We start from the raw sequence: 18,815 nt of genomic DNA, 5'->3' as shown, positions 1-18,815 counted from the left end.
AATCCTGAAGACTATGTCACGGAACAGTCCAGTGGTTTGCAAATGGCCAACATGAATAATGTGCCTGGGCAGGATAGTATGTTTAAGGACTCTCAGTACATGATAACACTTTCAATGCATGATAAAACTTTCAGTACATGGTAAAACTCTCAGTGCATGGTAACATGCCATATTTATGGGAATATGACATTTCTGCGATTAATTTATAATGGACTAAATATAGGATTACATGAGGTAGCAAGAAATTTACATATTTGATCGTGTCTTGTTATGCACATGAGGCAAAACGTTATTCCTATCATGTCATAATAGCAGAAATATACCCTCGTTCATGTAGGTTCACCCAGTGATGTTTTTCCCATACCTTAATGTGGTGCGTGCTGCGGAGCGCAGTGTGGGAGCACCAAGCCAAGTTCTCTCAGACATCAAGCATTCTTCAACAGTTGGAGTGACTGTTTCGTTACTTTCCACATCATTATTCAAATTACAGCAACGCATTTTTCGCATGAAGTATCTAATTACACTGGAGGACTGTTTGTGCATTTGCTTGTTCCAAATTGCTAAAAATAAATCTATGTCATGGGATTTTGTTTATTTTATTAAAGGAACCGTCTTTTCCTCTCTCGCCCTCTCTGTAGCGCCAGACCATCGAGATAATTCCTATCACTAAGGTAACCAACAAGTGGGAAACATTTACTTTGTCTATAGAAATGAGTTTAAAAACAGTGCCGATGACTATCCAGCTAGCTGTTGCTGCACAATAATGTAATGTGGTCCTGTACGGCTCAGTCGGTAGAGCATGACGCTTGCAACACCGGGATTGTTCGTTCCATTCCCGGGGCTACCCATGTACAAAATAATAAGAATTGCATGCACGATTGTAAATCGCTTTGGGTAAGCGTCTTGTTTCATGGATGGCTTTGAATATGTCTGTCTTCCACAGATGTGGTGATTGTACTGTAGTTTATGGTTGGCTTGGCAGTTTGCTATGCCTGATAGTCATTACACTTATGCAGTGAATGCTTTGGATATTGTATTTTCCACTTAAAAGTATATGCTCGACTCCCGTGGTCATTCGAACAATAAGCGCTATGTACAGTGCATTCGGAAAGTATTCAGACCCCTTCACTTTTCCCACATGTAAATAAGGTATATCTTTTTTTTCTTTCGCTTTTTTTCTATGCGAACGTTTCAAAAAAACGGTTTTCACATGTCATTATGGGGTATTGTGTGTATATTAATGAGGGGGGAACATAACTTATTTAATTTTAGAATAAGGCTGTAACGTAACAAAATGTGGAAAAAGTGAAAGGGTCTGAATACTTTCCGAATGCACTGTATGCAGTAGGAAGTAGCTTATAAACTGTACATTACTCAAGCGTTATTGCGATTGTGCGCGAATGGGGTCTGATTGTTGGTGTCCTGGGGCTGTCCTGTCCCAGGCTGTCCTGAGAATTGTGCCATCTGGTTTGTTTAATATAAGGAAATAGATTTATAACATTTACTTAAACTTTTGATACTTAAGTACATTTAAAACCAGATACTTGTAGACTTTTACTGGGTGACTTTCACTTTTACTTGAGTAATTTTCATCAAAGTTTCTTTACTTTAATTCAAGTATGACAAACTAGTACTTTTTCCACCTCTGGACAGATACTCTCTCTGGATCGGCACATCTTTGTTGTGTCACAATATTATATCCTACATTATGCAAAAGTAACAACTTTTAATCAGATATAGCTGAAGATGGAGGCAAGTGTACAAGTCATTGATGTGTAATTCCTTCCACAATTCACAGTCCCATTGCAATGCCAACCATTAGGTATTTACCAACCAGAATTACAATTCATCTTTGTTTTTTAATCTAAATCATTGATGGTGCCGGCAGTTATTCTTCAGAAACATGGATTTCCAAAGCCAACATGATCTTGGAGTGCCTTGATCTCACGAAGAACTGCCTCTTTCTGTAGGTTCAACTGTGAAATAAAAGTAATTTACTTCATTAAATGCATATACATATCAATAACATTGTTTTGAAACAATTCAGAGAGGAACAACCTTCAGGGCGTATTTGTAGGACTGCTCTGCCTCAAGTCTTCTGCCCGTCTGAAACACACAACCACACATGCACACATACACTTGAGGGTTAATAAACATGGATTTCACCTGAACTCTTTGTTTGTGTCAAAAACCCCAGTACACGGCCCTAAAGGAGCCAATTCTCTTCTGGCCCCCTTCTACACACACTATATACTGTACTGTATATATACACTATAGCACTCAGTCCCACATAACAAGATGTAAAAACAGAGATTCTTTCATTCGATATGTAATTCTTTGGGGGTGACATCATAAGGTTTGGATCATAGAAACACAATCCATAGAAAGGGTTTGAAACCTCGAACTCTGGCAATCTGGCTGGCCATCATTGACTTGAATGGGGAGGACCGTTTTATGGATTCTACTTCTATGGACTGAATGCTCACCTGCAGACAAACTAGAGACAGGTAACCCCACACCTCCGCGTTCCCGTTGTTCAGGATGTTGGCCTCTGTCAGTGCATCCTCTGCTTCAGTCAGCTCCCCTAGCTGTGTGTGGGCACACACACACACACACACACACACACACACACACACACACACACACACACACACACACACACAACTAAGAATGTATTCCTAATTAGCCTGGTTAAATAAAAGGTTAAACAAATAATAAAAATACACACACAAATATATCCTTCATACATAATCAAAAAGAGCAGTATCATTTCTAGAGGAGCTTGGGAAGAGTAGATATGGTATTTTTACCCGGTAACAGGCGATCCCTAGTCCCAGCCAGGTGAGGCAGGAGGGGGAGCTCTTGCAGGCGCGCAGGTAAGTCATTTTCGCCCTCTGAAACTTTAGTGTCAATACATAAAGTGTTAATTTCAATCATGTTGGCACACATCGGTAGGTAGGAGCTGTAGACACCTAATTGGTGGACGAGATGCAGAGTCAAACTAACAGACCAAAAACAACGTATCTCACACACTCCTAGGGACTCTTAATTACAGGGAGTTAATTACAGAAGGTAACTTTAATATTTTTAGAATAATGTATTGTTCAGTTTCCACCAAAACAACTACCAACTCCTGAATATTCCCCAGTAGTAAATACATTGTTCTCAGGTCCCAGGTGTTGTGTGCGACCCCCACCCCGTCCATCTCACCTCCCCTTCCTGCAGGTAGATGGATCCCAGGCGCAGGTAGACGGGGTGTGTGTCTGTGGCATCCGTCACAAAGTCCAGGGTCCTCTCGTAACACTCCTGGGCCTTCCCAAACTCCCCAGTCAGGTGGTGTATGTGCCCAAACAACGCCCATACATCTGGGTCCTATACGTGTCCAGAATATACACATCTGGGCCCCATACGTGTCCAGAATATACCCATCTGGGCCCCATACGTGTCCAGAATATACCCATCTGGGCCCCATACGTGTCCAGAATATACCCATCTGGGCCCCATACGTGTCCAGAATATACCCATCTGGGCCCCATACGTGTCCAGAATATACAATATAGCAATCATATCCTGTATAGATCACTTAGTTAGAGCATGGTTTTAATAACACCAAGGTTGTGGGTTCAGTTCCTGCAGGGATCACACTAATGTGTTAGACATTTGATTCCTGTATGGAATAATATATAAACCATTTAGAAGCATCAGATTATCATCAGATTGCTGCAAAACCAATTTCCTTTGTAACAATAAAGTTGAAAGTTGAACTTGAAAGGGCCAGCTTCTCAGACACAGATTCAGCCTAGTTCTGAACTAATAAGCTCTTTCAATTGAGAATCTCCATTGAGAATGCTTTTTACTCCTGGACCAGGCTTAATTTGTGTCTGGGAATTGGGCTGGAAATGTCTGTTGGCGCTACCTGAAAGCTGTCATGGAGCGCCTCCTTCAGGCTGGACTCAGCGCTGCTGTACTCTGCCCTGAGCAGCTGCAGGCGGGCCAGGGCCAGGTGGTAGGAGCTGCTCAGACCCCCCTCTGGGCACAAGAGCTCCTGGGCCAGCGCTCTCTGGGCCATCTGTGGACAAAGGGTCAGAATTGGACAAGATTAGAAACATACACACAATAAACCACATGGATCACCGTGCAGAGTCTCTTTTTATCATCTACCATCTGTAGCAAACACAGGACACAGAGGGAAGGCTGACAAATATGTGTCTGGACTGATGCACAGATCTCGTATCAGAATATTGGCCAAATTAAAGAGTGATAAGCATGAAGACAGTGTGAGAGAGATACTATTATACAGAGCTATAGTAACTTACCAGTCTAACATACTGTATGTGTTTTTCACTCATTATCTTCTGTTGGATTGGGCCATGGTTTAGTGTGTGTCTAGTAGCTGTGTGTGTGCTCATGTTGCTGACCTGTAGTGCGTTGTTCTGCAGCAGGAACTGCACTGTCTCCATATAGATGGTGGTGTTTAGTCTGGTGGGGGTTGCTAGGTGTTGCATGGCACTAGGTTCAGCCTCAGCACCTCCCTTGTATCCCTCCCCAGGCTTGCTGTCCTGGCAGCTCTGAGACCCGGTCACCACACTGGCTTCTGTGTCTCCATCCACGTCTACAGCCAACAAAAGTAGATCACAGAAATGACTTTGACCTCTTGCACAACAACACCTCACACTCACAAAGCATGGTCTTGGTTGAACAAGGCTGACAATATGTCTAGTCTCAAGCAGGGTGGCGCCACCGCACGATGCTCGATTTGTCGCTCGGCTAACCAGCTAGCGATACTGCATCTGCTACACTTCAGTGCTCACCTGGCTTGATGGTGAGCGACTCACAGTTCACCACCTCCTGCTCCTCCTCCCCCAGGTCTGGTGACTCCACGCTTGTCTCCACCCTGCAGGGTGGGGTGACCACCAGGGCTGCCCTCTGCTGCTTGGTGGCCTCCAGGAAGGCCATCTCTGTCTGGATGGAGTTCTCCTGGCCCTCATAGAACAGGCCTGACCAGTGACCACAGATAATATGGTCACCACCATTGGATGGCACATTTTTTGGAACTGACTCCCAATTGATTCCAAATGAAGAATTAGAATCGACACCAATATTTCTAAAGTCAAACAGCTCTATTACAACACATTATTCTAGTATTGTAACACGGTATAAATTATTACTAAAGTATCATGGCGTGTCCTTGTTTCTTTGTATTGAATTCTTGGGATTAGATGATGTTCGCTGACAAATTAAAGTAAGAGGTATCTGTTTGTGTTTGTGATTAATAGAGGCGTTTCCAGCCTGGTCCTAGATCACTTTGTGCTGTAGAGCCAACCCTAGGGTTGTTGTTACAAACATACAGTATCTGGGACCAGGCTAGCATCTCCCTCCCTGACTCTCATCTCTTACCGAACAGAGTCCAGGCCACCACATTGGCCGGGTCCACACACGTGGCTCCTTCAAAGAATGTCTCTGCCTCCTCAAGGCGTCCACCCATCTCTGCCAGGATACCACACATAAGCAAACTGCAGACAGACAGAGAATATCATTCAGTTAGACTCTGTAATTCATTTATTTACTCATAAAAGAAAAATACATAAAAGAAAATTGTGCAGGGGTGAAAACCCCCAGAAAGGGCTTGTGGGAGGGCCCTCATCCCATGAGAGGTATACATGCAAATGACAAGTTCCTGGTTTCACTGGATGTCAGTTTTAAGTATGGACCTCTATTCCCCTAGTCTGGTTAAACCAGACTGAACGCTGAACCAGGTTACTCTCCCCTTCCCTATTACCTGGGCAGGTGTGTTTGCTCCATGGACACAGCGTAGTGGAAGCACTCCTCAGCCTTCTGGTAGTCAGCCGTCAGCATGTACAACACCCCATAGTCAAACCAGTGGGCTGGGTCGCTACGGTCACGAGTCAGCTGCTGCAGTGGGAGAACCATCACAAACCAAGCTCACTAACAGAGTTAGAACATCCCTTTCTGAACTAACTAAAACCATACTTAGAAATGTCCGTTGTTATGATGTTTTATCCCTCCCGTCACAACTAAAGGTCCAATGGTTGAAAACATTCAGTAGCTTTGTCACAGGCACTCTAGTGACTGCAGCACAAGGTGTGTGGTGCAGACAGACAGTGTGTAACTACTCAGAATGTGATTAAGATGAGTTCTTCAGCACTTCGCCTTGCCCAAAATGATCCCCTCCAACACTCTGTTACCTCCTGGTAGTACTGGGCAGCTAGCTGGTAGTCCCCGTTGAGCTGGGCCTCCTTGGCAAAGTGGATGAGCTGGGCACAGTCCACCAGGGGGCGAGGCTGAGTCTCCTGGGCATCCACTGACAGCGTCTGGAGAGAGAAGAAGGGCAAGGCAGTTAAGTATTTTTTTGTACATTTTGTGGACACAAACGATTGCATATAATTCATATATTTCACCAAATATAGCATGTTATAAACAGAGCCCCATAAGGGATAGTTATGAACATCCAACCCTAGGCAACACAGTGACTAGGGGCTGGTTTCAATTATGGACTTTTTTGGTATCGAGGAACTACGTCACTGCCTATGTAAAAATAAAAAAATAAAATACACATCTGGGGACTCTCCCAACAAATCACAAGGCAGCCATGCCAGAACATCTCGATTCAAAACCAAAGTTTACAGGCAAAACCTTTGCACTGGTTTTAGTTAAGATAGATGATGCAAACTAGCCATTTGTGAAATGCACACAATAACCTCTTTGATCTCCATCCTGCTAGCTACTATTTAGTACTTTATTAAAGCGGATAAAGTAGTGACGCAGGCAGTGACGTAGTTCCTCTATACCAAAAGAGTCCATCATTGAAACCAGATCCTAGTCACTGTTTTTGCCTGTGGTCGGGTTTACGAGACTACATTAAGGAAGGGAGAAGGGAAGAACAGAATAGGTTGAAATCCATGGAAAGGAAGAACTGGTCATGTAAATGTATGTATGGTGGGACTGGGAAGGGTGAGCAAGGATGTGTGTTTGTGTGTGTGTCTTGCCTTGTTGAGGGCAACGTGCATCTCGTCCACCAGGAACACATAGAGCTGGCTGAGGAAGGCCTGCAGCTGCTCAGGATCTGAGAAGGCCTCGGTCCGCAGCATCTTCTCCCTCACGATACGCACCACAGAGTACTGGCCATGACATGGTAGCAGAAACATCACCACAGAGTACTGGCCATGACATGGTAGCAGAAACATCACCACAGAGTACTGACCCTGACATGGTATTAGAAACATCACCACAGAGTACTGACCCTGACATGGTAGCAGAAACATCACCACAGAGTACTGACCCTGACATGGTAGCAGAAACATCACCACAGAGTACTGACCCTGACGTGGTAGCAGAAACATCACCACTGTCATGACGTTGGCCTCTTTTGGTACAGTGAGGACAGTTGACCCCCTCCCTTTTGCACCACCACCCAACCTACCTTCCCCCCAATACACCCTATGTGTAAAGGTTTGTAAAAACTCTAAAATTCCAGGAGAGTCTCTGGCCACATGGCCCATAGAGAGACACAGGAAATTCTTCCAACTCATAGAATTGGAGAGCCAAGCGACATTTTGTGTTCTGGAGAAGGTATGGAAGATTGGTGAAGAATCCAGCTACGAACTGATCCGCTTGGTACAGTTTTGTGATACTCAGAAGAGACAATATAGCCATATTACCATAAAACTGTTTATATAATAGCATCAGCTTGAGACTTGCATCATAATGGTTGTATAGAATGTATTAATAAGGATAAAGCTTTTGTAAGACATTGAGATGCTATGTACTGATGTAATGTGATAGAATTGTATTTCTGTAACCAAGTCTAGCTCAGTCATGGGCACGCCCCCAGGGACCCATACAGGACCAGGCGTCATTTGACAAGCCTGTTCAAGGGTCACTATAAAACCCTCCCTGATTTACATTTCCTTAGACCAGGCCTCCACTCGATGGCCAATAGGTTTTACCATCCAATTCCTCTACTGAAAGTGAACCATACCACGTGGTTAACTTTTAGACTATTGATACCGACAGAATAAGAACAAGTCTTTGATATTAATTATTAGTCTGCAGCTAAGTAAATTATATCATCGAACGCGAAGACCAACGAAACAACCATTCTATGACGACATTAATGAATGTCGCTCTGAAAGATCTATTCTAACCGAGAGAGAGAGAGAGAGAACGCGGACAAAACTCTCCATCAGAACGACACACTGAGCGTAAATATATATTGATTGCAATTGTTCCCGAATGAGTGAGCCTTCAATTGTCAATTGTTAATATTAATGAACTCTGTAGGTGTGCATTCTCAGCTGACCGTTTATGACCCATTGTCTAACAGACCAGCCATGCCTGTTTTAGCCCACAAGGGCACATTCCTCTGCCAATCCTTTGTGACGATAATTACTGTTTGTATGTTTTCTGTTAATTACTTAGTGTAGTAAATAAATGATTTTAAGACAATTGATGTATGGATGATTTTAGTAAAGACTGGGTTCGTGCAGATACAACAATTTACGACGTTTGGAATGAGACTGGACTAGAGGTAAATACACCATTTAAACTAGAAGATAATCGGCCTATACTATAATAGAATATAATATTATAGTACAGGAAAGTTATATTAGGAAAATTATAGCTTTGTAATCTGAATATTCTCCTTGGTGCCCCGATCTCCTAGTTAATTACAATTAAACGATTAATCAGTTTAATCGCGTGATAATAATTACAGGGAGGTAATTGATAAACATATCTTCAGTTTAATGGTACCCCCGAAGACACGACACCACAGATTTACAGTTGAAGTCAGAAGTTTACATACACCTTAGCCAAATACATTTAAACTCAGTTTTTCACAATTCCTGACATTTAATCCTAGTAAAAATTCCCCGTCTTAGGTCAGTTACTATCACCACTTTATTTTAAGAATGTGAAATGTCAGAATAATAGTAGAGAGAATGATTTATTTCAGCTTTTATTTCTTTCATCATATTCCCAGTGGGTCAAAAGTTTACATACACTCAAATAGTATTTGGTAGCATTGCCTTTAAATTGCTTAACTTGGGTCAAATGTTATGGGTAGCCTTCCACAAGCTTCCCACAATAAGTTGGGTGAATTTTGACCCATTCCTACTGACAGAGCTGGTGTAACTGAGTCAGGTTTGTAAGCCTCCTTGCTCGCACACACTTTTTCAGCTCTGCCCACAAATGTTCTATAGGATTGAGGTCAGGGCTTTGTGATGGCCACTCTGATACCTTGACTTTGTTGTCCTTAAGCCATTTTGCCACAACAGTATGTTTGGGGTCATTGTCCATTTGGAAGACCCATTTGCGACCAAGCTTTAACTTCCTGACTGATGTCTTGAGATGTTGCTTCAATGTATCCACATAATTTCCTGCCTCATGATGCCATCTATTTTGTGAAGTGTACCAGTCCCTCCTGCAGCAAAGCACCCCCACAACATGATGCTGCCACCCCCGTGCTTCACGGTTGGGATGGTGTTGTTCGGCTTGCAAGCCTCCCCCTTTTTCCTCCAAATATAACAATGGTCATTATGGCCAAACAGCTCTATTTTTGTTTCATCAGACCAGAAGATATTTCTTCAAAAAGTATGATCTTTGTCCCCATGTGCAGTTGCAAACCATAGTCTGGCTTTTTTATCGCGGTTTTGGAGCAGTGGCTTCTTCCTTGCTGAGCGCCCTTTCAGGTTATGTCGATATGGGACTTGTTTTACTGTGGATATAGATACTTTTGTTCCTGTTTCCTCCAGCATCTTCACAAGGTCCTTTGCTGTTGTTCTGGGATTGATTTGCACTTTTAGAACCAAAATATGTTCATCTCTAGGAGACAGAATGCGTCTCCTTCATGGGCGGTATGACGACTGCGTGGTCCCATGGTGTTTTTTCTTGTGTACTATTGTTTGTACAGATGAACGTGGTACCTTCAGGCGTTTGGAAGTTGCTCCCAAGGATGAATCAGACTTGTGGAGGTCTACAATTATTTTTCTGAAGTCTTGGCTGATTTCTTTTGATTTTCCCATGATGTCAAGCAAAGAGACACTGAGTTTGAAGGTAGGCCTTGAAATCCACAGGTCTACCTACAATTGACTCAAATGACTCAATTAGCCTATCAGAAGCTTATAAAGCCATGACATAATTTTCTGGAATTTTCCAAGCTGTTGAAAGGCACAGTCAACTTAGTGTATGTAAACTTCTGACCCACTGGAATTGTGATACAGTGAATTATAAGAGAAATAATCTGTCTGTAAACAATTGTTGGAAAAATTACTTGTGTTATGCACAAAGTAGATGTCCTAACCGACTTGCCAAAACTATAGTTTGTTAACAAGAAATTTGTGGAGTGGTTGAAAAACGAGTTTTAATGACTCCAACCTAAGTGTATGTAAACTTCTGACTTCAACTGTATATTGTTAGTCTTATTATACATCCCACTTCTGATATTCTATGAAAAACAATTGTTTATGAATAACATACAAGGGGAAACATATGTATCAGACAGCATTGAATTGTCTTCTCAAAAATACTTAAAAAGGGACGACAGAGCTAGGCTGGTCAAACTTGGAAAGACAGCACAAACAGATCTGGGATCAGGATATTTGGGATCCAATTGATCTTTCACTAAATCTATAATACATTGTAAGGAACCAACCTCAGATGAGAAGAACAACAAGCAGACTGGCTTGTTAACCAGAATTTAGGAGATAAGCACCAGCTGGCCACTGGTTAGCCCCGACCCCGCTGTCCAAAAGCAGCTATTGAGCCCTCATGCAACGGTCATTCTCAACATTATCCTTTACCCACTCCCCTAACCAGGATCATACTCATTAGTGTACACCGTAGCAAAAGGTTTTGCAACGGAAAACAAAAACAACTGTTTCTTAAGTTCAGGTATTCTCTGCCTGTTTCAGTCATTTTTTTTTGGTGCCTAATGAATGCGACCCAGCCCTTTCTCACCTTAATCTGCTCCTTGAAAGCAAAGTACTTCCCAGAATAGTTTAGTTCTCCCAGGAGCTTGGTCTTGCGCTGCTCCTGGCTGGTTGGGTCCAGAGGCTTCTCTCCGGGCAGGAAGGCAGGCCCGAACAGCTGCTGGTACTGCTCCAACACCTGGCCTGCCACACTGGCTATCTGGGCCTGGTACTCCTGCACAGCCTGGTACAGCAGGATAGAAGGAAGGAAGTAGGGAAGCAAGGAAGGAAGCAAAGCCGCAAGGAAGGACGGGCTATGTAAGGCTAAAAATAGACTTGTTTTCAAACAATTATGACATTTGGTAACAATTTACATTTCCCAGAGCCCGTTATAAGGTTAAGTGTGACGTTGGTTTGGGATGTGCTGGACCGCAGGAGACAGCAGCTATCATCACTGGAAACCACTGGCATTTTATGCCTCTACTTACTTTAGCAGGCTACTACCTTTGACTGTGTTCACAAGTCTAGATTATGGCCACAAGATGGCAATCACTCAGAGTGAATGTAATGATTGAGGGAAGTGCAATCATCAGACCATGTTATTGGATTGTGTTTGTGGAATGTGTGTGTGTGTGTGTGTGTGTGTGTGTGTGTGTGTGTGTGTGGGTGGTTTACTCTCTCTGCTCCAGCAGGTCTGCGAGGCAAAGGAGCTCTAGGAGGTATCAGCTCCATCACCCTTTCAACAGAAATGCAGAGAAAACGTAGTAAACCATAAAACAATGTTACAACAACGTTACAAGGATATTGCTACAACGTTACTACAACTGCTACTACAACATCTATTCAAACAAACCATCCCTTTTTCTTCCCATTCCAATCTATATTACTGCAGTACTTCCACTCAATTACTTCAGACTTACATGTTTATCTTTGAGGCCACTCCACATATTTAATTAAAGTTGAACAAACGTTACGTTACCTTTTGGCTAACTCTTCCGGTGATCTCTTTGGCACCAGCGACTTCTCAAGAGCGATTTCAATGATGATGTAGGTTCTGGAATCTGCATACATCTAAGTTCAAGGTTCAAGTTCATTTGCCACATGCAATAGATACACTGGAAATGGTACACAGAGATGATAGGTTCTACTTATTGAGGGTGGCAGGTAGCCTAGCGGTTAAGAGCGTAGGGCCAGTAACGGAAAGGTCGCTGGTTCGACTATATGAAAAATCTGTTGATGTCACGTCCTGACCAGTAATAGGGGTTATTTGTATTGTAGTTTGGTCAGGACGTGGCAGAGGGTATTTGTTTTATGTGGTTTGGGGTGGTGGTTTTGCTTAGAAGGGTGTTTGATTTATTATTTCCGGGTATTGGGTTATGTTCTTTGTATTTCTATGTTCTCTCTAGTTTAGTATTTCTATGTTAGGTAATTGGGTGTTGGACTCTCAATTGGAGGCAGGTGTTTGTAGTTGCCTTTGATTGAGAGTCCTATATATAGGTATGTGTTTTGTTTGTGTTTTGTGGGAAATTGTTGTGTGTATAGCCTTGTGCCTTACCACACTGTTATTCGTCGTTGTGTCTTTTCGTGTACGTGTTTATTTTGGTTTTTCCTTCTTTGTCCTATTAATAAAGAAGATGAGTGCACATTTCCCCGCTGCGTCTTGGTCCGCTTTATCCGACGACAACCATTACAGTTGATGTGCCCTTGAGCAAGGCACTTACTCTAATTGCTCCTGTAAGTCTCTCTGGATAACAGAGAGTCTGCTAAATGACTACATTGTAAATGTATACATGACCTCTAGATTTGATATTGTTTAATGGTTCACAGAACCCCAACTCACCTGACCCTCTGTGTTCACTTGTTGCTGCTGTTCTGTTTCAACCAGCGTCACACTATCAGTGCCAATGGGTGCTGACTTCCCCTGAGTCCCAGGCTGAAATAAAACAAATCACTATGTCCTTCTCTCCCACCAATCAAGACAAACAAGCACAGCATATTTCTCTTCTAGTTCACTCTTTACAAGTTAGAATATTGCCATGAGACATTGAAAAAAGACAAAGTTGAAAATAGACAATAGCAAACCAACTGCATGGTTCAGCCATGCTACAGTTCATAACAGTTATTAAACAGTTCTTTTCTGGTTGGATGTGGGCATGTGTAGGCAATACCTCTAGGCAACACTTCTAGGCAACACTTGTGTATGAACCATGAATGAGAGGTTGTTGTTTGTGTGGATCGATTCATGTACCTGTGCATGCTTGCATGCTTGTGTGTGTGTGTATGTATGTGTACTTTGTGTGTGTGCATCCGTGGGCATGCATGTGTGTGTGTGAGCATGTGTGTGCACACTTGTGGAGGCACATGTGTGTGTGGGTGCATGCCTGTGTTTAAGAGCCTGTTATTTGTCTGGCCATGACAGATGCTTAGTTGGTGGGGTGGCTGTGTATGTGTATGTTTACGTGTATGTATGTGAGTGTGTGTGTTCGTCGCTCCTTCTGCTGCTGGGCCACGGGGGGGGGGGGCTGTAGCGAGGGGCCAGATGAGCTAACAGCTAACGAGATGATTCACCGCTCTCTGACGACGCTGGCAAGCTGCTGCCATTAAGGCTAATTGCTTTGGGAAGCGCTCCTGTTGCGGCCGACCCACAATTCAATCATAGAGGAAATCAGGGTCTCTGATCTAAGATGCTCTGTGGGAGACTGCAGCTGGCCTATCAACAGGATGTCACTGAATGCTATTGAGACCTTTTACAAGGAATCATATCCTAGCTCTATCGCAATTTGTTTTTCTTCGATTCCTTGCATCCTATCTCCTTGCCTCCTACTCAACCATATTGGAGGAGAAGGTCAAAGGTCCCTCCCATCTCACCTTGTTCTCCAATGTGTTCTGAGAAAGAGGCAAGGAGAGAGGGTGCAAGGCATCAAGGAAAGATGAATTGAGAAAGAGCCACTGTCTGAGACACAGAGCCCCATCATGGTCAAAAAGGCAGTAAGTCAGTCGCTCACCCTTTTGGGCGAATCCTTGGTGTCCTTCCCGCCCTTGTGACCGCCGTCAAACATCTTACTAGGGACCGCCTTGCAGGAGCCTACGGAGGAGGGGGCCCTACCTCGGCCCTGGGTGGCCGGAGCCCTGATACTCTCTCTCAGAACACTGATGTTTCTCTTAGCCTGTCAAACACAATACAAGGGTCGTGTTCATTAGGGCACACCGTAACAAAACATTTTGCAACGGGTAAACGAAAATTACGGTACTTATAGGACCAAGTCCATAGTCGTCCCTCCTGTTTCAGTCCATTTGTTGCCTTATGAACGTGGTAATGGCTGGAGCAGAATCAGTGGAATGGTATCAAATACATCAAACACATGCGTTTGATGCCATTCCATTTGCTCCGTTCCAGCCATTATAATGAACCATCTTTCCCTCAGCAGCCTCCATTAACAATCCAAACAATGGCACAACAAGCCAATTGGCAATGAGTAAAAACCATCCCCGCAGGGATACAGTGCTGCACAGCTGTGGAATACTAAAAGATGTGTCAAATGTGTGTTGTGGTTAACGGATGTATCTCATATTTCCACATTTGTTCATGTACAAGCTAAGATCCCTTACAAACCTAATGGTTATGAGATGTACTGCGCTAACACAAACTATTTGTTTTAAGATTGTAATAACATGGACCATCAAGTGTTTTGATTCTCTATTTTAGCACACCTTAGGGTATCATAGAACATTTTTTAAGGGCAATAAAGTGTTATCTAGCTACATAGGAAATGTACAAAAATAAACCAAAATAACTAACCAAATGTCCTCAGCAGAATGATACTTTAAACAAAACTCCAAGACAGAGAGAGAGCAACAAGGACACGAAAACTGCACGGAATAGAATGGATGATAATCTGGACAACTGCTGTGTCTCAGAATGAATTAGTCAACATGGCTGCCTCTGTTCTGGTAGTCTGTTCTGCAAGTCTGTTTCATTTCTCCACTCATATCACAGTCTCTCTCACACACACAGACACACACCTAAAGCAGTTCTGTAATAATCACGAGTGACAAATTAGTACTGACCGTTCCTCCACACCTGCCACAGCAAGACTATCTCACCTTAGTCTTGCGATACCAAACCTGTCAACACCATATTCTTATCCCCCCCCCTTTTTTTTCTCCTCAATGTTGTGATTATGATCTTATCTCATCGCTGCAACTCCCCAATGGGCTTGGGAGAGGCGAAGGTCGAGTCATGCGTCCTCCAAAACATGACCCGCCAAACTGTGCTTAATACCCGCTCGCTTAACCCGGAAGCCAGCTGCACCGACGTGTCGGTGGAAACACCGTTCAACTGACAACCGCGTCAGCCTGCAGAAGCCCAGCTCGCCACAAGGTGTCGCTAGAGCGCGATGAGCCAAGTAAAGCCGCCCCGGCCAAACCCTCCCCTAACCCGGACGACGCTGGGCCAATTGTTCGCCGTCCTATTGGACTCCCGGTAATGAGATTGAACCCCAGGCTGTAGTGACGCCGCAACACTGAGATGCAGTGCCTTAGACTGCTGCCACTTGGGAGGCCCCAACTACACCATATTCTAAAGAAACCTTGAATGGCTGTAGTCGAAGCTACTTTCACCTTGACCAGTAGGTCAGAGTCGTAGAAGGGGTAGAGCTGGTACGCCCCACGGACACGCCTCGCCCCGGGGTACAACAGGGGCGCCATGTCCACGTATGCCACTCCATGGAAGGAGAGTTGAGTCTCATCCTCACCCTGTTGAACACACACACACACACACACACACACACACACACACACACACACACACACACACACACACACACACACACACACACACACACACACACACACACACACACACACACACACACACACACACACACACACACACACACACACACACACACACACACACACAAAAAGGCAGTTCAAACAAACATTAGTAAGGATATTAACAATAATGGCCAAGAGTGATTTAATCAGATCCTGTATAGGAGAAATTCAGTGTCTTACTCCCTTGTCTTTGCCAGCCTTCCCTCCCTTAGTGGCTCCAACCTGTGGTGACCTCATGACCTCTACTGGCCACAGTCTGCTTTCTGCTATCCTACGGGTCAGACTGAGAGAGGAGGATAGAACATGGATAGAGAATTCCATTAAATTCAATAAAACGTTATTGTTCCCAAAGGGCAATTTGGTAGCAGCGCATTATATAGGCCAACTTTTTTCAATTCAATATTGAAAAACTTTATTGAGGATACTGTAGCTTCATAGCCTCTCTACTTATATTTGTTACAGATAAAATCCAAGATTTGTGTGTTTAAAGCAGGGCTCAATAGAAGCAGATTGTTGGCAGTGAGGTGGTGTATCTGTCTCACCAGGCTGCACCATCTGCATCCAGAAAGCAACGACGCTCTGTGTCCCAGCTCACCCTCTTCTTATTGGTCTCCGCTTCTTTACGGAAATCCCTGTCCTGGGAAACACAGGAAGAGATGAGGGGAAGAGATCCATACATTACACAGAATGTATTGGTCAAACCACTGAGAGCGCAAACAACGATGACTCAATGACAATAATTGAAAAAACGACAGAACAATAAAAACATTTGATTAATTTGGTATTAAGGTGAGATTGTGCGGCAGTACTAGAGATGGTTATACCAACCATAATACTAGAGATGGTTATACCAACCATAATACTAGAGTACAAGTAGGCTAGAGTACCTCTATGCTGGTGAGATCCCCATCCTCCATCTCAATGGGCTCTCCCTCCATGGAGACACCTGGTATGAATTGAGCTCCAGGAGCCAACAGGGGACCCAAGGGCCACTTCCTGGGTCTTCCCATGGGTTCACTCTCCCCGCCCACCTTCAGCAGCCCATTGGAGAACATCAGCACCTGCTCTTTCTGGGGGGAAACAAGAAATGTGTCAGGTACAAGTTAAACTGAAATGTCATATGACATTAGGGATTGTGGGTTCATCTGTGTGTGTGTGTGTGTGTGTGTGTGTGTGTGTGTGTGTGTGTGTGTGTGTGTGTGTGTGTGTGTGTGTGTGTGTGTGTGTGTGTGTGTGGATATTGTATCCTTGAATTACAGTCAATAGTTCAAAGTTGACAACATTTCCACAGTAAAAATGCTTTAGTGCATTAGTATGGGAATTGGTCTGTACTATTCCAGTGTGATTGTGAACTAACCTATAGAGTTGTCATTCTATTCAATAGCAAATATTTGCCAAATGGCATGAAAAGAAGAGGAATTTCACTTTACTTCCTGTATTGACTGAATTTAAATGGAATTGGCCCCAACCCTGATGGCAACATAGGTCTCTTATCTCTCACCTCTGCAGTGAGGGGAACCTGCAGGGCAGCCACGTAGCTGGAGGGAGGACCAGACCCAGAGACAGGGTTCCACACCTCCGGGACAGAGTAAGCTGTCTCCACAGTAACCTTCAGCAGGTTGGAGTTAGACAGCTGGACGCTGGATAGCAGAGGCTCGGGAACACAGACGGTCACGTCTAGAGATGGCTGGGTGCCAGGCAGAGGAGGGAGATGTCAATTACAAACAAACAGAGCACACACACACACACACACACACACACACACACACACACACACACACACACGTATGAACACAGTCTCACACACACGTCTCTCGTGCTGGTTAGTTTTTACTCCTACTTTACAGCTGCCCTCCTGTGAGGCTGCCTCCGCAGGTGAGCCAGGAGTTGGATGAAGTAGCACAGTGGAGGAGAAGCTGACCTGACCTATTGAGGGTGAGAGAGAGAGGTATACGTTTAAATTTCAAACATGAGCGAGTTTTTTTGGGGGGCCCTGGAAGGTATTAAGTTAGATGGATACTTGATTGGATCTAATGTGTTGGTCTCTCACCATGCAAGAGAGGTAGCAAGTCCACTATAGCTTGCCCTATAACTGCAGTCTTCTCCTCCTTCTGCTTCTTCTCCTTGGGAAGGACCTCAATCACTGTCACTAAATGACAATGACACAACAGAGAGGATTAATGTGATAAGCAACCGTGGATTGGTGAACAACTGGCTGAACGAGGGAAACACGGTACAATGAGGATATGGATCAATCGTCAAGATAAATAGTGGCTTTAACATCAAACAAGCAGCACACATCATAATAATGGATTAGTTAGTAGTAGCTCACATATGACAGGTTTGTGTGCCATGTCATCTAATGTGTGGGCAGCATCTGAGCACTCAAAGCTGCAGGTGAAGTTGTAGTCCACGCCCTGATCCACAGCAGCATCCAGCTTCTGGGAATCTCCCAGGACGATGCCATTGAACTCAGCCCTCACATAGTTCAGGATGGACTCAGCCTTGTTGCCCCTCTGGAAGTGAAAAACAGCGACACCATTTTGTTAGGGGTGTGTTTATTATAATACTAACGTTAGCTAGCTAGCATAATTTGATCAATAGAGCTCAGTCACAGCCGGGGGTGCACATTTTTGTCATAGCCAAACACACCTGACTTAACTGATCCATTAAGTTAGTCATCAAACTCTTGATTAACTGAATCAGGTGTACTTCCTGAGCTAGGACAAAAAAAAGTGCACAACTGTGGATCCCCAGAACCCAAGAATGTAAAACACCAAGTTAGCCATATATGCAAGTTACTACAACTGACCGTTCATATTCTATCAGTGCTACTAACGTACTGGAAACCAGATAGGGATGCAAGCTTACCAGGTTATTTCCACGAAGTACTGTTATTTTCACGAGTGTTGCTTTGTCTCCCGCACCACGAAATTGTTCCATTCTGGTTTTGTAAATCAGAATGAGTAAAAGTCAAATGTTTGTTGGTTGTTCTGGAAAAACAAACCCCCTGCACTGCAGCAGGTGAATACATCAGTGTCCCGGTTTCCA

At 43.8% G+C, this 18,815-nt stretch overlaps 1 protein-coding gene across 2 annotated transcripts; it reads right to left on the bottom strand.

Moving 5' to 3' along the window:
- Positions 1-1,710: 1,710 nt before the first annotated feature.
- Positions 1,711-18,809, bottom strand: cfap70 (cilia and flagella associated protein 70). Of its 2 annotated transcripts, XM_045719866.2 has the most exons (26): positions 18,636-18,809; positions 18,097-18,280; positions 17,815-17,913; positions 17,605-17,690; positions 17,266-17,451; positions 16,652-16,834; positions 16,307-16,401; positions 15,945-16,047; positions 15,549-15,683; positions 13,934-14,095; positions 12,769-12,861; positions 11,908-11,999; positions 11,604-11,664; positions 10,978-11,172; positions 7,008-7,139; positions 6,207-6,332; positions 5,780-5,913; positions 5,398-5,513; positions 4,812-4,997; positions 4,419-4,612; positions 3,917-4,069; positions 3,211-3,372; positions 2,811-2,900; positions 2,487-2,588; positions 2,059-2,106; positions 1,711-1,976 (listed from the first exon to the last, which is right to left on the bottom strand). In XM_045719866.2, exons 1-26 carry the CDS (start codon positions 18,705-18,707, stop codon positions 1,896-1,898), a joined length of 3,270 nt encoding a protein of 1,089 aa, XP_045575822.2. In that variant the 5' UTR covers positions 18,708-18,809; the 3' UTR covers positions 1,711-1,895. The 2 variants fall into 2 exon arrangements, with proteins under 2 accessions (XP_045575822.2, XP_045575823.2); XM_045719867.2 differs by lacking the exon at positions 2,487-2,588.
- Positions 18,810-18,815: the final 6 nt, after the last annotated feature.

Source organism: Salmo salar, chromosome 06 (genome assembly GCF_965601325.2).
Source record: "Salmo salar chromosome 06, fSalSal1, whole genome shotgun sequence".
NCBI lineage: Eukaryota > Metazoa > Chordata > Actinopteri > Salmoniformes > Salmonidae > Salmo > Salmo salar.
Note: the sequence above shows the minus strand (reverse complement) of the source record. Positions and strands in the feature narration are given on the sequence as shown.

Excerpts from the sequence above, each read along its gene's own strand:
- cfap70 (XM_045719866.2), bottom strand. The coding sequence starts at position 18,707 with ATGGAACAATTTCGTGGTGCGGGAGACAAAGCAACACTCGTGAAAATA. Across the intron at positions 4,070-4,418 it reads TGCAGAACAACGCACTACAG|ATGGCCCAGAGAGCGCTGGC; the intron begins GTCAGCAACATG and ends CTTTGTCCACAG. Across the intron at positions 2,901-3,210 it reads TCTACCTGCAGGAAGGGGAG|TTTCAGAGGGCGAAAATGAC; the intron begins GTGAGATGGACG and ends TTGACACTAAAG.